General features: G+C 46.8%; 2 protein-coding genes and 1 non-coding gene across 3 annotated transcripts; 1 reads left to right on the top strand and 2 right to left on the bottom strand.

The window, feature by feature from the left end:
- Positions 1-368: 368 nt before the first annotated feature.
- LOC130385466 (aldehyde dehydrogenase family 3 member A2-like) lies at positions 369-10,259 on the bottom strand. The gene is made up of 11 exons (XM_056593973.1): positions 10,039-10,259; positions 9,321-9,483; positions 8,977-9,208; positions 8,109-8,194; positions 6,850-7,058; positions 6,339-6,456; positions 5,964-6,105; positions 3,782-3,948; positions 3,287-3,386; positions 2,564-2,802; positions 369-501 (listed from the first exon to the last, which is right to left on the bottom strand). Exons 2-11 carry the CDS (start codon positions 9,480-9,482, stop codon positions 487-489), a joined length of 1,470 nt encoding a protein of 489 aa, XP_056449948.1. The 5' UTR covers position 9,483; positions 10,039-10,259; the 3' UTR covers positions 369-486.
- Positions 10,260-15,243: 4,984 nt separating this feature from the next.
- trnat-agu (transfer RNA threonine (anticodon AGU)) lies at positions 15,244-15,317 on the top strand. Its single transcript has one exon. It is a non-coding gene; the product is annotated as a tRNA-Thr (tRNA).
- Positions 15,318-15,519: 202 nt separating this feature from the next.
- Positions 15,520-21,817, bottom strand: vtnb (vitronectin b). The gene is made up of 8 exons (XM_056593972.1): positions 21,589-21,817; positions 21,181-21,297; positions 20,764-21,030; positions 19,773-19,912; positions 19,287-19,443; positions 17,804-17,962; positions 17,019-17,417; positions 15,520-16,106 (listed from the first exon to the last, which is right to left on the bottom strand). The coding sequence occupies exons 1-8, from the start codon at positions 21,665-21,667 to the stop codon at positions 15,970-15,972; spliced, it is 1,455 nt and encodes a 484-aa protein (XP_056449947.1). The 5' UTR covers positions 21,668-21,817; the 3' UTR covers positions 15,520-15,969.
- Positions 21,818-26,002: the final 4,185 nt, after the last annotated feature.

The following is a 26,002-nucleotide window of genomic DNA, read 5'->3' as shown; positions in this document are numbered from 1 at the left end:
ACATACACTACTTTAAGAATCCATTACACTCTTAACACCCATACATACACTACTTTAAGAATCCATTACACTCTTACTGATACTATATAATTGCATATGGATATTTAAAAAATCATTTACATGCTGAAAAATAGCATTCCAGTTGCTAGACCTTCAATTACAGGTTGGATTAAAACAATCTTTATGCCCCTGGCCAGCGGTATGTTTCTGCCAATGTCAACATTAAATGAAAGTACTACTGAAATAGCGATTGGGCTATCTGATCCTTCAGAGATGATTATATGAATGCAAAGCTCCATCATACCATTGCAATGAGAAAGCAAATTTTAATTTGTTGATTGAAGACAATCAACAAATTGTTTGTCTTCAAAAAAATAAATAAAAATCAAACAGTTCTCCCGTATATCAAGGTCATGTAGCTGAAACCTTCATGGTCACTTTGCTGAAACCTTCTCCAGATCCTCTTGAAGACGAGTCAGTTTCTCCTCACAGCAAATAGGCCTGGGGAAGCAGGAGATAAACATGCACCATTATTACGCACACACACACACACACACACACACACACACACACACACACACACACACACACACACACACACACACACACACACACACACACACACACACACACACACACACACACACACACACACACACACACACACAGTGTGTGCGTGTCGGCCCTGCGGTTTTCTCGATCACCATTCAGCTGTTTCCCACTCGGCGAGTGTATTGCTGAGTGCAGTGGAAGTGCAAAATATTGAGGAAGAACACTACCGTAAGAAGTACCCACTGTTCTGTGTAGGACGGGAGGGGACCCTATTAACTGTTGACTACCGAACGACATTCTGGGTACAGCTCGCCTGTACATTCGACAACCACTGAAGAGATGGGGCTGGATATGGAGCTACGTCTCGTACATTTGTCATTTTGTTTTGCTAAACCCAAACATTTCAAGAATCAGCCGAGTTACTTTCCGAATGAACGCTTGGGTTTCATAAAACAGCCTGCCGGAAACAGCCTGCTCCCAAATAGCTAAATAGTCCCACACGCTGAGAGGGGTTTGTCCATCGACTTCCTCCAAGCGTTCATCCGATTGGCGGTGTCCACACTGAAAGCTATCCAGCTATCCTGCCAGTATTCACACACAGACCCATTACACCTAGAGGATGGGTCGAGAGAGAGAAAAAAACACACACACACACATGGAGATAAGGTGTCGTATGACACCTGATTTACTCTCCTTCCAACGTGATCATAAGCAGATTCAATCAGTTCATAAGAACATTATCCGCTTCAATAGTACAAACTAGAGTTCTTAAGAAATGTATCTGTATCAATAGAGCAAAATAGAGTTCTTAAGAACAGTATCTGTCTGTATTAATAGTATGAACCAGAGTTCTTAAGAAGAGTATATGTATAAATAGTATGAACCAGTCAATAACAGTATGTGCATCAATAGTATGAACCAGTTAAGAACAGTTAAGAACCAGGTCCACGGTGTTGGGATGAGAAGTTGGAAAGAAGCTGCAGGCTCCATCACAGAGAGCAAGCCCTGGTTAAAGCCTTTACTACAGTGAGCTGCTTTATACCAATACTGCTTTAGACCATTACTGCTTTAGACCATTACTGCTTTAGACCATTACTGCTTTAGACCAATACTGCTTTAGACCATTACTGCTTTAGACCAATACTGCTTTAGACCAATACTGCTTTAGACCATTACTGCTTTAGACCATTACTGCTTTAGACCATTACCGCTTTAGACCATTACCAATACTGCTTTAGACCATTACTGCTTTAGACCAATACTGCTTTAGACCAATACTGCTTTAGACCAATACTGCTTTATACCATTACCAATACTGCTTTAGACCAAATTTTGTTTTAGACCAATACTGCTTTAGACCAATACTGCTTTAACTCTGCTCTAGAAGCCGACAGACGGTTCCCCTTTTCATGGAAGAGGAATCGAATGAAATACATTCTTCCTGTTCTGTGTTGATCATTTAATTATAATTTTGTCCTGATAATACATGTTTCTATACAATAGACTAATGCTACGCAAATATATAACAAGAAATAATCATAGTAGGCCTATTTACTTTGGACAACAGAAAACACATTAATAGACTGCGAAATATATTCCCCTGTGAGGCTAGTCTACTATTTAGTAACATACCATAAATAAAATACAAGAGGCCAGCATTTAGGCTGAAAACTCGTACATGTGATATTTAATCCTGAATGTAATGGAAGTGGATCAGCCAACAGTGGATAGGTGACATGATGCTGCATCAGTCCACCTCCAACCTATTTTTGTGCGAAAGACCATTTTTGGAAATACAGAAAACCAAATGAACAAAGGTCTGATATATGCACCGATTGTTTTTTTCAACGCACAATTAGTCTGCACAAACTGCACAGCAGCATCAGTGCACACATGAAAGCAATCGCTGCAGTGATGTTCACGGGAGGGCGTCTGTAGGAAGCCAGGTCAGCTCAGTTTTTTGGGGTGCGCGTCCCAAACCTGGGGTACAGGGTGGGGTGAGGGTACTCACATTGATCAGGAAGCCGGCCACGGCCACCAGCACCGCCAGAGCTCCCACGCGGCCCATCAAGGCCAGGTCGGGGGCCTGGACCAGGAAGAAGCGCGCCCAGCCCAGCTTGCCGAGGGTGTGTGGGGGGTAGCGCATGCTGTTCATCCCCTCGTTCTTCAGCGGCCGGACCATGCAGCTCCGCAGGTGGCTGAGCTGGTCGAAGCTGAACTTGCCGTGGTAGCAGCCCATGCCGCTGTTTCCTGTGGAGGGCAGGAGACCAGAGCGGGTTGAGTGTGTTGGATATTGATTGGTCTGAGGATTTGTGGGTCATTCTTGTCCAGTGACAACAACTGTATCATCATTAGAGAGCTCTACCTTGTAACATTCTTTTGTGGTTCCATAATACTAACTACTAGCTGGCATCACATTCTTTAGTTTGTTTTGTTAGCATGTAATGGTTTTTATAGGTTGTTAAAAAAGGGTTAGGGTAAGGGTCTGGTCACTTCTGGTCACTCAGAAGTGACCAGATTCACGAGGAAGCCACCTTTATGCGTTACTACCCATTATTTGTATTTTCGTTTACTGCATGAATTCATCCCGCCAGCGATGCAGAGCTGCGTGGTTTGAAACTGGACCCCATAACCAAGGGCTTTCCCAGTACCGTGCAACATAGGATGGCGGGGGGGGGGGGGGGTCTTTAAAGACAGTATAATCATGTTCCCGTAGCATGACAGCCGTACTCACCTACTCCACCGAAAGGCAGGGAACTGACTGAGTAGTGCACCAGACAGTCGTTGGCCAAAACTGCTCCACTAGACGTCTCCTCGATCAGTCGATTGATCAGCTGGGGAGAGAGAGCCCCGTCATCCCTGCGGTTTGTGTTGACGTGAAGGTGGGGATGATGTGTGCACACAATAGGACCAAAGTGTGCACTTGGTTCGACGCAGAATTTAGAAATGTACTTTGCACTATGGAATGTTATAAATCTACTGTCACCATAAAAGATAATGTACATCAAATTTGTCAACTGCAGTTCCAAACTCCATGCATGTCGTTTGCGTTTCAAAAATATGATTTCTTTCAAAAAGATAATATTTTGGTGTCAATGCAAACAAAAAGGCACATCGTTGAAAGAATGGATTGTTTTTTGCACATACAAAGACTTTCCATGGGATCAAATGTACAGTGCTGTTCTCGATTCCATGAGAGTGCGTTTGCGTGTACATGTGCGTGTGTTACCTTCTTGTCGGTGGAGAATACGTAGATCACGAGGGATTTCTCTCCTTGGTTGATAAAGTCGATGGCCCCTTCCAGTCCGCTCACCGGCACGATCGGAAGCAGCGGACCGAAGATCTCTTCCTGCATGACCTTTGACCCAGCCTTCACGTCCCGCAGAATGGTCGGGGCTGAAACATCAACAACAGTTGACTTTGATTACAGATTTTTATGATAAAATGTCGAACCTTTGGTCATTACTCAATATTACACAGTGTTCTGCCTGACATTGGAAGATCGATTTCCAGGCCTAAATCCTGATGCATCCAATGTTTGGGATAGGGGAACCGGCCAACGCTAAGGAACCGGCCAACGCTACTGAATACGTCAACGGTAGTGAATAGGTCAACGTCAGTGAACATGTCAACGTCAGTGAACAGGTCAACGCTAATCAGGTCAATGCTAGTGAACAGCTCAACGCTAGCGAACAGGTCAACGCTAGTGAACTGTTAAGGTGGGTTGCAGCCTTAGACCACCTTTGACAGCGGTAAACCAACGGTCATGATCATCCCTAAAATAAATATTTGCAAGACTGGTTTTGGCAAGTCTTGGCATCACTTTGTACATTTGACCCCGTTTCCTCTGAGCTCCACTCTCCTGCATTACGTCCGGGTGGTCAACACAGAGCAACCTTGGATATGCACTTTATAAAAATCTTAAAACATCAAAACAACTGCATTTTGGTTTTAAGCACTTTGCTATGATCACAAGCAAATGAACAGACTCTGAATAACTTGTCCACCATCGTCAGCCTTCAAATCCGTTCATTCATCTATACATTTCTTAATAACTTATTGTATAATACTGTTGAATAAAATATTGAAAAAAACGTAATCTGGGATAAAGGCAACTGGAACTGTAGGAAATCCTTCTTACGATACAAATGACACTGTATCGTAAAGGCCTGGACCCACAGCTACCCAACAGCTACAGTGGATCTAGACCCAGGAGGTCTAAAGCCTGGACCCACAGCTACAGTGGATCTAGACCCAGGAGGTCTGAAGCCTGGACCCACAGCTACAGTGGATCTAGACCCAGGAGGTCTGAAGCCTGGACCCACAGCTACAGTAGATCTAGACCCAGGAGGTCTAAAGCCTGGACCCACAGCTACCCAACAGCTACAGTGGATCTAGGTAAGATATCTCATTTGAGTGATATCTGTTGTAATACCTTGGTGAGCTATCAGTGGGTGAACTTTGTGCACACTGTGTGCACTCTGCACTCTGTAGCGGACTATTTGGATTCAGTGCTCCCTGCTAATTCATCTTTTCCCTGATTGGTTCAGGGAATCCCCCTTGCTGTTCTCAATGTTGGAGTACACAGGGAGGGAGGGAGGGAGGGAGGGAAAGGAGGGAGGGAGGGAGGGAGGGAGGGAGGGAGGGAGGGAGGGAAAGGAGGGAGGGAGGGAAAGGAGGGAGGGAGGGAGGGAGGGAGGGAGGGAGGTTTTTTACGTTGTTTAGTTTCCATCTTCATCTCGTGCTCTCTCTCTTTACAACTCCAGAATCTCCACCCAGGGAGGACCTCCACCCAGAGAGGACCTCCACCCAGGGAGGACCTCCACCCAGGGAGGACCTCCACCCAGGGAGGACCTCCATCCAGGGAGGACCTCCATCCTGTGAGGACCTCCACCCTGCGAGGACCTCCACCCTGTGAGGACCTCCACCCAGAGAGGACCTCCACCCAGAGAGGACCTCCACCCAGAGAGGACCTCCACCCAGGGAGGACCTCCACCCAGGGAGGACGTACGGACCGCGGCGTGTTGTACAATGATGCGAGAGTCGGTTGGATGGGTGGTAGTCCCACAGGAGTACCTATGTAGCACTCGGTGTGGTCTGAGGTCTACCCATCAGGCTCTAGGTGGTAGTCCCACAGGAGTACCTATGTAGCACACGGTGTGGTCTGAGGTCTACCCATCAGGCTCTAGGTGGTAGTCCCACAGGAGTACCTATGTAGCACACGGTGTGGTCTGAGGTCTACCCATCAGGCTCTATGTGGTAGTCCCACAGGAGTACCTATGTAGCACTCGGTGTGGTCTGAGGTCTACCCATCAGGCTCTAGGTGGTAGTCCCACAGGAGTACCTATGTAGCACTCGGTGTGGTCTGAGGTCTACCCATCAGGCTCTAGGTGGTAGTCCCACACAAGTACCTATGTAGCACTCAGTGTGGTCGCTCTCTCCTCCCACAGCAACCATGCTGTCCTCCGTCATGGCCAGGATCCTCCTGAAGTGGCGCTCGTTGATGATGCGTCCATAGTCCAGGAAGCTCTTAGGGTCGTCCGTGTAGAACTCCTAAGAGCAGGGAAATCAATGACCCATTAGTATCGGACCGGCTTGAACCACTCACACTCCAACCACTCCCCCGGCTGCCGTGTTCACGAGCCGTGTGGAGGCAGGGAGCTCTGCGGATCACCCACAGAGAAGAGATTTGGAGAATCTAAGTGAGCGTTAAGGTTACGAGGCCCACAGAACACACTCGGTGAGGAGCAGCAGGCCCCGACAGACTGTACACGCCTCCTCTCTACCTTGATGCATTTCTTCATCTCGTCGATGACGCGGTCCTGGATGCTGGCCTCACACAGCACGTAGTCCGGAGCGATGCACGTCTGGCCACAGTTGGTGAACTTCCCCCAGGTCACGCGCCTGCAGACCAGGGGAGCGGTCATGACAAGCTCTATGGTCCAAAACACCGGTTCATACTTCGGAAGGGTCGGAAATAACTGAACGACAGAAGAGAAGAAAGGGGAAAAAGAGGGAGGAATAAGGGAACAAGGAAGGAATGAAAGAAGGAAGGGAGGGAGCAACAAAGGAAGGAAGAGGTCAACAAAGGAAGGAAGGAATGGAGCAATAAAGGAAGGAAGAAAGAGACCGAAGAAAGAAAGAAAGAAAGAAAGAAAGACAGAAAGAAAGAAAGAAAGGAAAGGTAGTGTGCAACAAAGTAGGAAGGAAAGAGACACAAAGTAGGTCATCTCCTGGAGAGGTGCCAGAAGGAAGGTTGGAGGAATGAAGGAAGGGGAGGCGGGCGAGTGTGCTGACCTGCAGGCCAAAGGGATGTCACAGTCCTTGTCGATGTAGCAGGGGCTCTTGCCCCCCAGCTCCAGGGTGACGGGGGTCAGGTGTTTGGCCGCAGCCTCCATGACGATGCGACCCACCACGGAGTTGCCGGTGTAGACGATGTGGTCGAAGCGCTGCTTCAGCAGCTCCTGGGTCTCCTGGACGCCGCCCGTCACCACCGGGTACAGCTCCTGGACACGGGGAGCAGGGCCTTACTGCTACTGGGGTCTCCACTCCTTTAATCAGCTGCCCCGGTGTTGGGGACAGGAGGAGCAGGGCCTTAATGCTACTGGGGTCTGTACAGCTATAATCAGCTGCCCCAGTGTGACGGACACGAGGACATGCAGACACAGGGACTATAAATGTTGGCACTAAGAGTCAGGTGGCCCCATTGTTTGCTGTATGCGGGACGTGAGGGGAAAACATCTGGATTGTCTTTTATACACTTAGCCAATTCAAGTTGACCTGCAGACGATCAGATTCTGTCAGGGGCCCCTAATGCCGCGTTTCCACTGCAGGGTGCGGAACGGATCGGATCGCAAAGGTGCGGTAGGGAGGGGGCGGTATAGCCCAGCTCAGTTCCGAGGTCGCGTTTCCACTGCCGACAGTACCCTTGGTGGTAGGCCGGATGTCGATCGCCGCGGCAGCTACGTAAACATCGTAAACAACGTCTTCCTCCCCAAGAATGCAGACGAACGTCTCCACCTCCTTGTTCGCCCAAGCAAGCTTTTTACGCGACATGTTAATTGTAAAGAATAATACCTCGAGGCAACTGTTTGTTTGTTTTTATCCCCGCGTCACCCGGAAGTGACGATTCTGTCGACCAATCAACGGAGGGGGGGTGTAGCGAGAATTTCACGGGACCCTTTCAGGCGTCTGGTCTCGTTTTGGGTACCGCAACGGAGGAGTCCCGAGAATGGGGCCGGAACGGGTACGGCAAAGTCAGGGTCACGCCCACTTTTGGCGGTGGAAACGCGACCCGACCCGCACCTTTGCGATCCGATCCGTTCCGCACCCTGCAGTGGAAACGCGGCATTAGCTAGGGCCACACCCAGGGGCCCCATGGCAAGGAGGGCAAGACACGACTTACAATTATTTCCATACGAACATGGGCCGTATTCAAGTGTTGGCTGGACGGGGTTATTATGGGGTGGCCACAATGAATCCCTTCAAATGAATCCATTGAAAAAGTAATGAAAGACTGAGGGTCATGGAGACAGCGATGAGACGGAGACCAGTACCTTGTCGAGGTAGGCGTTAAGTAGTTCCTCCATGACCTTAGAGGTGTGAACACACACCTCAGAGGGTTTCACCACAGCTGCATTACCTGCACACACACAAACACATTTTTAATACAATATTAAATATATGAACATCTCACAACCGTTTCCAGACCATGCAATTGTATACTATTCCCTAATTCACTAGAAGGAACGAGCTACTGTGTTTCCAGACCAGGGTTCTCCCCTCAATACATTAACAATACTATCTGCTTCTAACTCATATTGTTAGGGCCTATATCTGGTATGCTTGGTGTTATTAGTGTAGCATAATATATCAGGTATGCATTGCATTGAGCAACATGCTTGTTCAATTCTATTAGTCTAATGCTAACACCCAGCCCCCTGTCGCTGGTTTATGTAACAAAGACTGGATAACTGAGAGGTGTTTGGCTACAAGGCGGCCTTTGCGCATATAAATAAATAAATAAATTATGCAAGAATGGCAGAGGTACGATTAGCCCAAAGCCAGTTCCCGACTCTCTCACCAACTCGCCCAGTGCTAAGAAAGCTACTTTGACCTTTGAGCACCAAGTCACTGATATGAGAGGCTGAAAACACACACGCACATTGACAAGAATCACCAAACCAAACCAACATACACGAGACTCGCACACACCTGTGTCTGCGTGAGTCCTTTAATTGCAATAGTGCGTATAAAGTTCATGCAGAATAGCCTTTGGCCCTCAGGTGCGTGGAGGAGAATGATGCAATATATGGTGATGTTTAAAGGGACACACACACACACACACACACACACACACACACACACACACACACACACACACACACACACACACACACACACACACACACACACACACAGTACCTGCGGCGATGGCGCCTATCAGGGGGAACAGGGTGACCGCCCAGGGGTAGTTCCACGCTCCGATCACCAGCACGACCCCCAGTGGCTCGGGCTGGATGTACAGCGTATCGGACAGAGTCACCAGGTTCTTCTCCACCGCCCGGGGAGCAGCCCATTTTTTGAGGTTCTTTATCACCAGTTGGATCTCTGATTCCAAGCCCAACGTTTCAAAGAGCTGGATTCCCACTTCACTCTGTGACAAGGAATTCGTGTTATTAGTCCTGCTTGACATGAAATGACACATCCATATTTGGGTTGCTTTGTTTTGCATATTGAAAACTGGAGTAGAGCGAAACTTCACCTACCCTATTGAGATCTTTTTTGGCCGCTTCTGCGATCTCTGATTGTCTCTCGACGAGGAACCGCCGAAGGTTGTTGAGTTGACGGATGCGGTACGCCAGCGGTTTGGACCTGCCGGTTGAGAATGCTCTCCTCGCCCGCTCTACTGCCAGCTGTTCACGAGACATCCTGGGGGGGGAACACGCATGACACAAAGCCCTGAGCTCCGCTTCTGTCAGTGCACTGCCTGCCTTCCTATTTTACAGGAAGCGTAGTTTTGGACGTTGATTACGTAGCATATACACAGAAACGCCCCGTATCTTCTGCTCAATGTTTGGCTACTTTCCACGCAATGTATAGATCAGCTCATGGCTCGCTAGCCTTGACACAATGTTGATCTGGTGTTACATTCTACCAAGAGCCTTTTAGAGAGATTCTACTCCCCGAGGGTTGAAAGTTGCTCCGCACAGGGATGCGTTATCGAGGCTGCAAGGTGGTGGATGGCGTTTCGTGTTTGATACTAGAAACCCCGCGGGTGGTATAGGTTCCATTTTATGGATTTAAGTTGAGGTAAATGTTTATGTACGATACAAGTGTCAAAAAACAACCTATGACTTTAACATGAGTTACCACAACACATGACCTTTGACATAGTAGCAATGAACTGAAAGCAGACTACACTGTTTTGTTAGCCGTACACTGTGCGGTGAATCATGTATAAGCCCCTCCAGTCGTTTGGTTTACCTGGGATTTGATCGCGAAGTAGAAGTTGAAGAGGGTATTCTCAGCTCAATTTTTGAAACAGCCTCACCGTGCAAGAAAAAGTGTAAAGTATCCTGTCCATTCAGAATGAGGAGCTATTTCTCCGTTAGGTCCCACCCCTGAAAGGGGCAGGACCCAGAGTGACCCAACCCTCGGGTCCAGTGGCAGCTGCTCCAGACCATGCTCCAGACCCTTTCCAATGGGGGGTGGGGGGGTCTAGGACCCGCTTACCTTAAAACTTTGTTGTTCTCTAATTAGTTCACCCCACTGCTTTGCAGGACAAACATTGAATTAATGCAATATTTATTGTCTGATTAATTTTATTTTATTCATTTGAAGACACAAATTAAAATCAATAAGTAATACTCATGAAACTATTCCTGTATCAAGTCGAGGGCAGTTTGCCCTGATGTAGGCGGGGCTTGTGGTTCTGTAGACTGGGGCATCAAAGATTGATTTCAGGCTCAGTTGTCTATTTTGGTTTACTCTACAATGCAACTAAGACCAATGGGATACATGTACATATACTCTTGGATCTGCCTTGAATGGGTCCACTAACAACACACAACGGCCTGCACAACACACCGTGGTTGGCAGTTATTTGCCTGTGCCATTAGGGTTACTGTTAGGGTTACAGTCAGAATTAGGGTAAGGGTTAGGGTTATGGTTAGAATTAGGGTAAGGGTTAGGGATAGGATTAGGGTAAGGGTCTGCCTTTTTGCTTAGAGACCCAAGATTTTTACAGAGCGATCCAAAGATGCCATCTGGTTGAAAGTCTAATGGCCAAGTTTCTACCTCTTGTCTATGAATTTAGATACATTTTTAGCAACAGATGCGTTTAAAATGCGTTTCAAAGGGGCATTTGACAATTTGCAATTTGGGCCGAACTTGATGCCTTAACTCATATAAAAGAGACCTAGAGAGGTGTCTCTATGTTATTCACAAGTCATTTTAGGCCCGCTATCGTATAAAAAAGACCCCATGTCTTTAGCTCATTCCAAAGAATACCAGACCCCTAGATCACCCACTAATTCCATCACTTACGGTTTGGCTAGAGCCTCCAAACATATCACTTGATGATGCCGTCAATCATATATAAAGGTAGTCAACAGACCCCACCCTATAATTTGCGACCATGACGGGGGGCCTGGCGGTTAACCCAGGGCCCTTATTGGAACAAGACCAGGTGTGCCTCTGTGGATCAACGTAGCTATTACACCTTTCGGCGTGAGACTGGGTTGTACGTGCATGATTCACTTCATAGGCTACGACTTTATAACTCATTAAAAGCATTTACAAAGGAACATACAAAATCAAACATCCTATACTGTGGACAACACAAAAATAGTCTGATTGTAAACTTTCTTTTATCAAGCTGAAACAATATTGCTGAGTTTTTATGGATGTGAAACATTCGCAAAACCAAATTGGAATGAGAAATAACGTGTCACCAAGAGGAATATGCATACTATTTAAAATAATTATGTTATATTACAAGGCTTTACTCGTACACACATATTTGTACATTAATATTTTCTTTAAAAAAATATATAATTCTTTTTTTCTTCCAGTGTGAACATATCTCTGAAATGACAAACATAATGTCATCAAGCAGATTGTTTTATGCTGCTATCGTTTTCAGCTGCTTGTCCTTGCAGTTGTAACACACTCATCTTCTATAACTTATTGCTCAGGACGTGCTCGGACTGAACAGACGATATTCCTTTTGCTTTACTATGGTTTTGACACGTCTGACTTTATTTCCTTTTCTCCACTCTCCCCCCCCAGCCATCCCCTCTCCCCCGCTCAGGCCTCACTGAAGGCCCGTCCCAGAGTGGATTCCGTCCCCGTCTGCTCTGCAAAGGCCTTTCCTCTTTCATCCAAGATGTCACACAAATCTGCTATATCTCACCGCTTTAGATGACGTCGACCGACATTCGCTGGTTTCCTCCGCTCTGCACATTCCATCCAGGGCCCTATATCTATTTATCAGCCCTGTATAGGCACTCAATCATGTCTTGTGCTTGTCTTCCTATGTGGAGCACTCCTCCTTTTATCTGAAGCCAAGCTTGAGTCACACGTTGTCTCTACCTCTGCGAGCCCCACAGAGGCATGTGTGGCCTGAGGAGGGGCTGAGGCACTAAGCAGGACACCACAGGGCTTACACTAAAGGCTGAGTTATGGTTTGACGTTGACGCAACGACCATGCAGTCACTTTGCCGCATGGACGCATGGTCCTGAACCTTTTTTGGTTCTGCGTCAGGTTTTAGTTAGCCGACCAATCACAGACCTTGCCGCTGCGTTGCCTCGACGCGAGGTTACAATTTTTGTGAGGCGCACGCCAGGCCCTTGCGGTGGACGCAAGGAGGGTCCACAAGGAGGGTCTGCAAGGCCGTAATGGGTCCCTAAACCCCCTTGGATAACTGAGAGAAAAAATTCTTAAGATGACAGGAAATGTGAATTGTGAAGTTTGCAGATCAAAGAGCGGGCTACTGGAAGAAGGGTGTGTATATTGGGAGGAAGGGAAGTGTGGAGGTGAGGGAGAGAGAGCATCATTCACACATACCCGCCGGACCTCCTGCCTGCCAGGGGGAGAGGGAACTGTGCAAAGGAAAGGAGAGCACACATCCTGGTTGCTGCTCAGCAGTCCAGCCTCCCCTGCTTCACAGGGGAAGACTGTAAACACATCCACACGCACGTGAAAACATGTGTGCACACACACACACACACACATCCACATGTCACTTATAAAGAACAACAAACAGGGACAGATTCAAAATCAATCAATATGTGTGCACACGATACACACTAGCATTAGCATGCATGTACCCAAAGACATGCACACACACACACAAACCCACACCTACACGTTCAAAAGCAACGCATGTGTCCCGGACGAGCCTCGGTCAACGAACACAACCGTAATTACTGTGGTATCCAGACATTGTTTTCCTTGGTGATCTTAATGATCGCATCCTCACTCTAGTAGTGCATGCAGGACTATGAGGCCCTTCGCTACTCAGCAGCAATGCACCTGTAGTCAGCGTCCAATGTGATCTGCAGGCTACTACAATGTAGGCTATTCCAATGTAGGCTACTACAATGTAGGCTACTACAATGAAGGCTACTACAATGTAGGCTACTACAATGAAGGCTACTACAATGAAGGCTACTACAATGTAGGCTACTACAATGTAGGCTATTAGAATGCAGGCTATTACAGGCCAATACAATGCAAGCTATAACATTGCCGGCCCATGTCATATCGAAAGGAGCTTCACCCATGCCGGCTGTCAAAACCGGAGAACAGGAGCAGAGAGTCTGGCCCAACACAAATGCTCATAGGGCGACTGAAGCAAAATGCCTGATTGGATTGATTGATGGACAGTTAGTCCTGCACGTCACTATGCTGGAAAGCATATTCAGACTCACAAAAACCCTATCCAATCATCAACAGGCCAAAGATCTGGAGCCGGCATCTGGTCTTCTCTGTTGTCGATACCCTCAATGAGAGAAGCAACGTTGAAACGTGGAATGCTATCTAATAGTGTGCCTCCACGGGCGACCACGTGCTAGGAGAAAAGCACAACCTCGTCATCTGAAGGAATTCACCTCCCTGCCAATCACAGCAACAGGCGGATCAGTCTACGTTGACTGGTGAGTAGGCTATACTCACCAGTCTTTGAACAAATATTAGCGTCGGTCGACCACACCGTCAGCGTTTAGCCTGTGTGTATGTAAGTTCTATGTTTTGGTAGGATGGGGATGGATTATGTTTTGTAAGTACAGAAAGAAAACGTATCTTCCACTTATTGGTATGTCCAGTGACTCCACAATCCAGCCCTGTTTTTGCTCACAGCTACTATTTTGTAAATCCATAGGCCTAGATACTTTCTGTGGTGAAAATGTGACAGGATCTGCGGTAAACAACTATGTAGACACAGTAGCACCCCCGGCCCCAATCATAATGATTTGGCGCTGCTACTGTGTCTACATAGTTTTACATTGATATTACGTCGTTTGGCGTGTCTCTTTGTAATCGACAGTCATGTATTATATTAACGACACGCCATGTCATAGCTTATTGCAATATCTAATCCTAGTCCACTTTTTTTTCCAGCCAAAAAGTAGCATCCCTCGACCTTTGGCCTCGCTCGGAGGATGCGCGGGGCCCTAGAAACGCCGTCAGACCGCCTTCAGCGGGGCCCATCTGGAGCGGACCTTCTCCCTGGACCAGGACCAGGACCCGGACTGGGGTGAAGGAAGGTCTTTCCTCGGTCAGAGCCAAAGATTCAGGAATGCAATGCCCTCTCGTTACGTTTGTGTTTACATTTAAGCGTAACAAAAAATACAGCATTGACCGAAGCATCTGCTTGATGGTACCACGTGATCCCCAACTGTGGTTACAGAACCGAAGGGCGCGCTATTTTGAAGGCAAGAAAACTACATCTGCGCCAAAGTCTTGTCCTGAACATCAGCAGTCCTCCCTCATACCCTCACACAGACACTACCATGTGGAGCTCCTGGCCCCAAATATCCCAACCCCTACTGCTTCTGCGTTTCTACCGAGCCCTGTCTCCGGGTCTAACAGAGTCCACCCAGCTGTCCCGGACTGGACTCTGGACGCACATTGTATCACGACGTCGCCGAGGAACGGGTCGGGAACCTGGAGCTTACGGGACTGTTGTGCAGCAACCAAGAACTTCAATGTGACCCGGTGATACCCGAGTGGGATGACGTCTCAGAGGGGCTTCCTCTCTTTTTCTCCGAGGAAAACGAACACGGATCGCCGCCGGTCGGAAGCCGGTGCGGCAGTGAGGTTCCTCCGGGGCGGGACTGCCCCTCTACCGGTGTCTGGTTTCAGACAACCATGGTTACGGAGACACGCTGTCTGCTGGCACCGACAACGAACACCCGAAGCACCCCCTTGAGGTCCATCAGAAGAAGCTTTCCAGGACATAGGGTTCAGTAAACTCAGATCTGGACGCTTCGGAGGCGATGATCGATTATCTTCTCTTTCACAACCTGGCCTGTTTTAACCCAATTATAAGGAAAAAATATTTAATCAATGTGTTTCACTGGGCTGTACATTTACACGGTAACTATTTGGGAATATTTTTAAATAAAAGATGTAGAGTAGCTTGTGTCTAATTTTATAAACCCTTTTTTTCCCGTAATGGAGCGTGGGGCGCCGTGGCTTAGATGGTTAAAGCGCCTGTCTAGTAAACAGGAGATCCTGGGTTCGAATCCCAGCGGGGCCTTTTACTGACATGTCTTTTTCCACCTAAATAAATTTAAATAGCTCACCTACATTAAAAAGCGGACAAAATATTATTACAAATATTATCCGTTTTCTTCAGATTATTATCAATATAATCTGAAGATTATTATTATCAACTGTATTCTTCCTGCTTTCATCTTTGTTGAGAGGAGGCTGTGGTTGATCTCCATCAGCCGAGAGAGATAGACAGCTGTGGTGGAGAGAAATAGAGGATGATACCATGTTGTTTATTAATCCTAGACAGGAAATTAAATGCATTTCAAAGTGGTCTCTCATGTGTTAGCATTGGTTTGTTCAAGTTTGTTTCATTTAGTTTTTATTTAATCTTTTATAGTGTGGAAAGGGTCACTTTCAGAGCATTGTCTTTGTTTTGCAAATAAGCAGTTTCAATCCGTCAATACATAGCCTAATATTCTCAAAATAATGAACTCGACGCCTTGACAAAATACATCTCATAATTTTAGCTCCCATATTATTGTCACTTTAATATAATAAAGTGACAATAATATTATCTTCTCATAATATTATACGACTATCTCCATTTATTTTCGTGTATTGGTAGCTCATTATCTCCCATGATCTCCATGATCTTCAGTATCTGGTGTTGCTCCATCATGATTTTGTGGATCATCTCATCGTCTCCTCTCCGCGCGGGACGCTGTAGGCTCTTCAGCGTCACAGCCCAGCCAGTAACTAGCGATGGACCGTGGGTAGGGGGGCGTGACGCGGTCCACCCGCTTGCTCTTCAGGTTGGCCCTGTAGTATTTATCTGTCAGGGGGAGGAGATGCTTTAGGCCCCACTCATAAACCATGGCATCATGGAGCCACAGTGCTCGGGAGGCAGTAGACCCGGGCAGGTTCACCTTACCATTATGTAACAAAAACATTCACCCGTTTCCATCTACTACCAGCGAGCCTCGTCGATTCTCGACCAATCACAAGGTAATACAACGATTTACGTTTGCATGTTCGCAGGTCCGATACTGTGGCGGCAGCATCATTGCACTGTGGCCGAGGACCGAGCCGGCAGATGGGGACAACAAGCCTTTGGTAACTGTGGACCAGGTGACCAGGCCCAGGCCTACTGACGGGTAGTGGACCAGGTGACCAGGCCCAGGCCTACTGACGGGTAGTGGACCAGGTGACCAGGCCCAGGCCTACTGACGGGTAGTGGACCAGGTGACCAGGCCCAGGCCTACTGACGGGTAGTGGACCAGGTGACCCCCAGGCCTACTGACGGGTAGTGGACCAGGTGACCAGGCCTACTGACGGGTAGTGGACCAGGTGACCAGGCCTACTGACTGGTAGTGGACCAGGTGACCAGGCCTACTGACGGGCAGTGGACCAGGTGACCAGGCCTACTGACTGGTAGTGGACCAGGTGACCAGGCCTACTGACGGGTAGTGGACCAGGTGACCAGGCCTACTGACTGGTAGTGGACCAGGTGACCAGGCCCAGGCCTACTGACGGGTAGTGGACCAGGTGACCAGGCCGACTGACGGGTAGTGGACCAGGTGACCAGGCCTACTGACTTGTAGTGGACCAGGTGACCAGGCCTACTGACGGGCAGTGGACCAGGTGACCAGGCCTACTGACGGGTAGTGGACCAGGTGACCAGGCCTACTGACGGGTAGTGGACCAGGTGACCAGGGATGTGAATACTGGGCAGGGAAAGGCCTACCTTTCTTGAAGAAATAGACGTTCTGAACGGGCAGGCTCTCCAGCCCCGGGGGCGCGGTGGTGGTCGCTGCGCCGTAGTTGTTTGCGTAGTAGTCGCTGCTGAAGTAGTCGCTGCCGTAGTTGTCGCTGCTCAGGTCTCCATAGAAGGCTCCTTGGAAGTAACTGTAGAAGTCTGGCATAACTGAGCGGCTGTGACGGCCTCTCTGACGGCTCCTCCTGCGATGCCCCCTGCCCCGCCGCTTCTTACTGCCCCTCCGTCCCCCGGATGGGCGAACCACCGGAGTAGTGGGCGTGGACTTGGGGCTGAGGTACAGCCGGCCCACCATGGCGGCGTCTATGGGTGGCTTGATGCCCAGCCAATCACTGCTGATCAGACGAGGGCCTTTACTCTGGCCCTGGACTGAGAGAGAGAGAGAGAGAGAGAGAGAGAGAGAGAGAGAGAGAGAGAGAGAGAGAGAGAGAGAGAGAGAGAGAGAGAGAGAGAGAGAGAGAGAGAGAGAGAGAGAGAGAGAGAGAGAGAGAGAGAGAGAGAGAGAGGGTTGTGAATACAATGTGAGGGGAATTGACACAAATGCATATAATACATCTATTAAATAAATCACTAGCCACAAAAATGCACATGCATGACACAAACACACACACACACACACACACACACACACACACACACACACACACACACACACACACACACACTTTGCTTACACACACTTGGCTAACACACACACACACACACACACACACACACACACACACACACACACACACACACACACACACACGTACAAGGCCCCCTGAAGAGCTCTGCGAACATCTCCTCCAGCAGCTGGTCGTGGTACAGTTGGGTGTAGTGTGTGAACTTCACGGATGGGGACGATCGAGTCATGGTCACACACTCCTCGTGACTGGGCTGGAATTTAAACTCATACTGATGATACTGGTCGCCTGAAAGACAAAACAGAAGATAATAACATGATTCAGTCAGTGGCCTTTACCAGTAAACCTCACAAGGGTAACCTCATCATTTCTATTTGAAGGCCATTCCAACCTTCTTCGTTCTTGTGTTTTATTCCCCCCCCCCACAGAGTGAGATTGTGAAGCAGAATGTGTCCCATGACAGCTGAGGGCGTTGGATTTATTCTGAAGACAGGTTGAAGGTAGTTGGAAACCAACAGGTATAACTGGTATATCCGTCGCACTCGTCACATGATCGGCCCTGGGTCCTCCTCACCATATGAGGAAACATTGCACTACCAAGCTAATCCAATGCTTAAAATTGTTTTAATATCATTGTTTCACGTGCATTTTACATTGGCCTATGCAGCATTGGAAATTGAGGACCAAACCGATAATATATGGAAAAAATGTCAGCCATTTCTGGACACATGGTAATGGGAAAAATGTGTTTTCACATTGTTTTTGTAGCTGCCATTTGTTGATAATGCCTTTTCACTGACACCCTCGGGGTCTAACTGAGAAGTCACCACTCTGAGACCCCACATTCTCTCATCTCATCTCATTTTCGTCCGCTTATCCGGGGTCGGGTCGCGGGGGGAGCAGCTGGGGTGAGACCCCACATTATAATTGTTAATTATCAAATCAAATAATGTTTACTGAATTGACAGAGTTTCCAGTATTCTCATCAAGTACAAGAATGCATTTGGGGGATCTCTGCTCCCTCATGACCGGTTGGCCCGGGAACAAGGGTTAACGTTTGATAATGTTAGGAACAGGTAGAGTGGCTAGGTAATGCAAGGAATAGGAGACAGAGCTTACATGATGAAGGGGCAACAACATGATGGACTGTTCCATCACACATCATGTGGGGAGCAGAGCTGTTCTCAGCAGTTCTGAGACCCGTGCCACTGTGTAAGTAACCCCCTCCCCATTGGCCAATGCACTGACATTCTCCTTGTGGGGCTCTTGGAGAGACGTGGGGAGGACTCCCATCTAGGCCTCCGATTATTGTTATATGTTCAATTGTTTGTTGTATGATTGTTGTATGTTATTATGCTGTTATTACCCAAATATATGACCATAATTGTTATAAGTTCGGATGACTCTTTATTTTACCCAGTTTGGTCAAGTTTATGATTGACGTGGTTCTGGAATTCCCACCACAATATCTTTTAACCACATTTTGACAAAATGTAAATTGGGGGCCTTATAGATAGGCCTACGGTAGTTTTCCTCGTTGTATAATAAAGCAGTGCTGGCTTTAGTCTTTCAGCCTGCCATGGTAGAGGGATGAATTCACCACGCCACTTACCTTTAAAGAAGTAGACCTTCTCCTTCCCACTGAGGCTTGGAGCTGGTATAGCGAAGGCTGCATCAACGTCGCTGGGCATATTCTCAAAGCCCACTGAGATGTCCCGAGGATAATCGTCATCCAAAACATGTCCCTCAAATCTCCAGTACTGATTCCCCTATGAGAAGCAACGCAATGTAAATTAATGAGCTTCCAGACATCCTATTACAGTTTACAGCCTCCAACTACTACACCAATATCACTCTATTGCTACAGTTATTACCATGAATAAAAAACGACCAACTCAATTGTGAACTTATTTAGCCAAAAGCTTTATTTTTTTCTCCCAAATCTGTATTTCGAAAAGATTTGTGGATATTCTTACAATTAGACTTAGATTTATAAAAGTTTCCCCCCTATCTTCTATTTCTAACAATTTTTTTTTACCACAGTTCTACGTCTTAAAAAAACCCAGGGAAAGGTAAACCATTTTAGTCGGAAACTTACCTTGAAGATGTAGCTTTTTCCTTGGCAGTTGATGCGTGTGAAAGCAGCGTCGATTGGACCATGGATCCCCCAAAAATCCTTGATAAGCTTTGGGTTCCCATGCAGAACCGAACTCTCATCAAGCTCAAAGAAATATTCACCTGGGATAATAATTCAATTTGTGAGTGTATTGTATGTTATACAATATTATACTGGGTCATAACCAAACATTAATATAGCTCATGAGCTCATACGTTTTTTTCCGCAATTTCCAGCAAACAGCTTCAAAAACATGATTTCTGGAACTCAAATACTAGGTTTACTTGTTGGGAAAACACCATAATATGTATCCTTTAATAGTCATAAGATATGATGCACATGAAATGGTATATCAATTCTAGTTTAAAACCTATTGTGCGTATATGGTGCTGCTGAATACACAGACAGCATTTAGAAATACAAAGAACGGCAAACCAACCTAACCAGCAGATCCGGAAAACAAACTAGGCCTCCTTCCTACTGGACAAGGCCTACTTCCTACTGGACAAGGCCTCCTTCCTACTGGACAAGGCCTCCTTCCTACTGGAAGAGGCTCACCTTCTACTGGATGGGGCCTACTTCCTACTCGAAGATGCCTACTTCCTACTTGACGAGGCCTACCTCCTACTGGTAGAGGCCTACTTCTTACTGGAAGATTCCTACTGGACAAGGCCCACTTCCCACTGTACAGGGCCTACTTCCTACTGGACAAGGCCGACTTCCCACTGTACAGGGCCTACTTCCTACTGGAAGAGGTCTACTTCCTACTGGTCGAGGCATACTTCCTCCTGGACCAGGCCTACCTCCTACTGGACGAGGCCTACTTTCCTCTGGACGGAGCCTACTTCCTACTTGAAGAGGCCTACTTCTTCCTGGACATGGCCTACTTCCTACTTGACGAGACCCAATTCCTACTGTAAGGGGCCTACTTCCTACTCAACGAGGCCTACACCTCCTACAGGATGAGGCCTACCTCTGAATGCGTACACGGACCCGTTCTTCTGCTGCAGGAAGGCGTCGAACGCCCGCCCGCTACAAGAGACTTGGTCGGGGTCCGAGGGGGAGGCGGCGACGGGGGCCCTTGTGGTGTGGTTTGGGGTAGCGCCGGTGGTGGTGGGGTCTGGGGTAGCGCCGGTGGTGGTGGGGCTGGGGGTGATGCTGGTGGTAACGTCAGCCCCATCCATGCTACTCCCCGTTGGGTAGAGGTCATCCGGGTTACCGAACGTATCCCCGCGAGCGGCTAGCGGAGGAGGAGGGCTTCGGGTTAAGGATCAACGAAAATGTTGCAGTTGTGTTTTAAATTTAGCTACGAATAAATTGCTCGATATATTTCGATGTTGGTCAAATAATATTCAAATTCAGATAAGATGAGAACCATGAGAAAACACACCTTTCCTTCGGCAGACAGACTGGAAGTCCTGGCAGCAGCTTTGGTGGTAGACGCACATGGAGTCACATTGGCATCTCCGCTGCGCATCGAAGACGCCACAGCGCGCCTCACAGGACTCTGTGGAAAGGCACTTTTGTAACATCAGCCTACAATATTCAGAGGGGCAGTGGGGCCAGTCTCCCCGAAAAGCCCTTTTTGGTTGGTTCCATCACTCTATTCTTACTTCATTTCTTACGCCACCTTCACTTCTGTTGTTTTCGCGCGTGTGAATGAATAAACAAATGAGTCAGAAAGTCATGCTCCCTGACCACTGGAAAGTACAGCAAAGTTCAACAATCAATAAATTAAGTAAAAAATACATAATGGGAAATAGCAGTATTCTAAGGGGGGGGGGGGGGGGGGGCTCACCTTCGGCAGCGAATGCGGCGTGCAGCGCGAGCACCCACAGCACCCAAAGCACCTGTCCGCCCAGCCTCATGTTCACCATGAGCCTCCGGGAACACAGGGGAGAAGTCACCGTGAAGATGTAGGCTGTAGCAGAACTAGATATCAGCCTTTAGTCTCTCTCCTTTGGCGTTTCACTCTCAATAAGAAACTAAAGGGACGGATCATGTTGTGTCAGACCAACTCTAAATATTGACTAGAAGTCATTGACCCTGTGTTTATTTGTTGGTCGGCTCAAACCTCAAACCGTTCGTTGACTGCAAATCATTTACCAATGGGTCTCACAAAGCTATTCCAACTCAATTTTCACGTTTGCTTCATAGTGTCGCACTCGTCTTCATAAAGAAGACAAAATACATGACTAGATATTTTTTCCAACAATGAAATGAACCAGGCAGATTTAGCGTCAGTTATTTACTTTGATCATCTAGCCTTCGTCACACTCGTATCCATGTATTGATTATTCAAGTTGATTAATCCCCAAAAAAAATTGACAATTACCATTAGAGCTTACCAGAGCCCCTCATCAGCTCTGGAGGGTGAAAGAAAACCAATGGTTCATACATTTCAAAACATATTGTCACACTCAGGGTCGACGGACTGCGGGGACAAGGGAGACAGTTGTGGGGGGGCCCAAGGCAGAGGGGGGGCCCATGGCAAAAAAAACAATCGCTCCATACCTCCCCCACCCCCCCGTCAACAACTTGGCGCAGGGGGGTCCATCAGTACCTATAGTATAGGGGCCCAGGATTTGGTGCAACGGCCCTGGTCACACTGCTTCATTATGAAAGATTGAGAATGCAGTACGAACAGAGAATTCAGCACTTTGGAGAGTCACCGCTAGAGGGAGATATTGGCCTTCTGCAACCGCCCCTGAATGACGGATGTCCTTCCCAAAGCTTATCCTTAATTAATCTGTATGATATTTACTCTAAACCTGCCAATATGATACAATTATATTCTTGAATTATAGTTTTAAATTTCATATCACGGTTTATTTCACATGAAAAGTGATGAAGCGTGATTGTGATGCCTCAGTTGTCGTGGTTCCGGGGCTAGGCAGGACAGGAGAGTGGTGTTGTAAACACAGGACACAACGGTAGGGTTGACCATACTGTGTAGAAGCAGGAACCGGTCACCACTGGCATAAGCACCTCACATATATGCAGTACTTTACTCAAAGACAAAAGATATGACCATTGATTTTAGAAGAAACCAATCTTGTTCTCCTCCACCTGCTTACATAAATGGAAAGTGCATAGAGATGGTTGCCCAGTATAACCTATCTGCGTACAATGATAGACAATAAACTCAAATTTGATGTTAATACTGATACTATTTGCAAGAAGGGACAACAACGATTATACTTCATTTGGAAGCTTAACTCTTTCAATGTCGATAAGGTTGTCTATATTTTACAAATCCTTTATAGAATCGGTTCTCACTTTTTCTTTAATTGCCTGCATGGCATCAGCCTTAGGGACAAAAACAACCTCAGCCATGGTGAAGGTGTGAAGTTGGCTGGGAAGTTGATTGGCTGTCCACAAGCATCCTTGCTGCACATTTATGAGAAGCAGGTTATTCAGAAAGCAATGTCTGTATTGGACTGTAAAAATCATCCCCTTCATTGTTCATTTGAGGCCCTACCCTCAGGCCGGAGACGAGTCCCTTTTTATAAGTCCAATAGGACAAAGACATCTTTTATTCCCAGCGTAATACTACGTTTGCTCTATTTGCACAATTCTTTGCAAATACTGTTCCTGTAACTGTATTTGAATCACGTGACCTGATAACTATGACCGTTTTTTAACTTATATAAGCCTGTGTCTATCTCTTTGTTGTGTGTCCTTGTGTATCTTGTGCTATTTATGTGTACTTGACTGCAAGACAAGTTTCCCTTTTGGGACAATAAAGTTAAACTGAAAAGGACTGAACTGAATTATATGGTAGGCTATATTGTGTGGTCTAGTAAGGAAAAACATTACTGACATCATCGATTGATATCTTCCGCGGGCCCGGGACCCCGGACCGGTGGGGGACAATCACGTGTGTTATCACGTGTGTTTAGGTGGAAAATACCTTTGTCGCGCTTCCATCAATAAATAACGTTGACGTTCCAGGTTCCACTGTATTATATTGCGCAGTCACAGTGTGTTCTTTATTGCGCTTGTCGTTAATTAATAAGTGTTTATGTACCGGTATTAAAAAATAATAACTCTACTTCCGTTCTTAATTATACTTAATTATACATAATTCTTAAAAAAAAAAGTCCCCATAGCAATTTATAGGCAAACGTTTTCATTGGCCCCCAAACCACTGCTTGGTTTGGTTAATCACCACCGTTTATAAAGTAGCTAGCTGTACCACAAACAGACTTTTTCTTAGCTGGACCCACATTGGAAGGCACATGGTGGATGAACCTCAAATACAATTAACCAAACCAAAGCTCTTGATGTGTTATCATACGGCATTTCAATATTTTTATTTCTGCAGTTTGAAAGCCAGACCCAGAGTACAATGGAGCAGTCGGCAGCAGGACGGGCAGCTCTTAAGGGACAACTTGGAATTGATGTGCAGGAATGAAGCATCTATTAAGAAAAACAAAAACAAAACAGAAATTAGGTACAATCACCATTACAATGGATAAAATATCCATTGTAATGGTGAAGGTGCGCCTAATCTTGCGCACCTTCATGAACTGATTCTGATTAGAGCTATAAATGCATCAACGGGCCTACTCCTGTTTCCAGGGCGTGTTCATCAGAGTGCATCATGATGCATTTAAAGATGAGGTTGTATTGATTAGCTTGGTGTTGTCATGTAGGCAAGGCAAGGCAGAAGGCTTATGTAATGGAAGCATAGAGGGGTCTGGGGGGTCTGAGGGGTGTGGGGGGGTCTGAGGGGTCTGGGGTTTCTGACGGGGTCTCACTGGTTCTCAGGGGGTCTGAGGGGTCTGAGGGGTCTCAGGGGGTCTCAGGGGTCTGGGGGGTCTGAGGGGGTCTGAGGGGTCTGACTGGGTCTGAGGGGGTCTGAGGGGTCTGAGGGGTTCTCAGGGGGTCTGAGGGGTCTGACTGGGTCTGAGGGGGTCTGAGCCAGACCATCTCCATCTAGGAGGAATGTTATTTATTATGTTGATACTGATGTTTTTCAGGTCAGTGTTTTGTAAGTTATCGTGAAATGATTTTTTATTATGGGGAGACATTATTTGGTTTAATCCGCGTCTTCTCAATATGGCAGTGTTCCGTGATTGGAGGATCCCACGGTTCCTTCTGACAGCCTTGTCTTATCCCGCGAGCGAGGTAGAAGGCGTTGCGGTATCTGGTGCTTTGAGGTAACTTTATTATGAGTACAGTTATACTTAGTTTGTACAGCTGTGTTTGTTTGCTCATGGGTTTTGGCAGTGATAAAGAGCCCCCTCCATAAAACAGCAGCTGACCTTCTTGAGTTGTTGGTGCTTCTATTTAACTAAAGGATTCCCTGGATACATTGATGTCACATTTATTTGCCTAAACACACACATATCTTCACAGCAGGTTAGCTCTAGACGAAGAGAGGACAGGCTACGAAGAGATCCATGTAGAAGCTCCAAGATCACAGCTTCTTTCCTAATGGGAGGACAATGTGAAGGTCGGTTTACACTGACTTCCAAATCGTCCACAGTTGATCGATAATCAAACGTCATAAATAGCCATAATAGGCCTATTGGTTTGCTGATGCATTTGAGAAGGAAGTAATACGATTTTATGAGCTTTTTAAGTTACTTACGGCTGTATAAGCCAATAAGCCAAAACATCCTGATGAAGCATGAATGTGTCAAGAGTAAGATGTGAATTTGACTTGTATGATTCTTATTCTGTTTACTTACATACGTTTGTGATGTAATTTTATTGTAGTGGTTGAATATGATTTTTTGTTTTCTTTGAATGATCTCCTTCAAAAGGGGTTCCAGGTGAAGCTAGAGAGCCAATCACAAAATGATTGGACCATGTGACCGGAGAAGGCGGAGCATCAGCTTTAAAGCTGAATCTAAAAATGGCTGCTGTGTTCACAGACACAGAGAAAAAGGAGACAAAGAATTGGAGAAGCAGAACTGTAGTCAAAGAAGGACTACGGCTGCTTTGTCAATTTATCAACTTCAATTTACATCAGGGCTTTCTTTTGAAGGGTTGAGTGTACTTTTTGAGAAATATATTTTGATCTGCCAATGTTTTTGTTGATTTCTATTGTTATTGAATATAAATGGCCGCTATGGCGTTTGAAAGTGGTCACCTGATCAGACCCTTCTCGGCACCGTCACTAACTTCCTCACAACAAGAGGGAAGGTCCGCTCTCACGTAGCGGGCCTGTGATTGAGCACCACATGAGTAGAGGATGAGGA

Source organism: Gadus chalcogrammus, chromosome 7, assembly GCF_026213295.1.
Source record: "Gadus chalcogrammus isolate NIFS_2021 chromosome 7, NIFS_Gcha_1.0, whole genome shotgun sequence".
In the NCBI taxonomy this organism is placed as follows: Eukaryota; Metazoa; Chordata; class Actinopteri; order Gadiformes; family Gadidae; genus Gadus; species Gadus chalcogrammus.
This window is presented reverse-complemented; position numbering and strand designations above follow the sequence as displayed.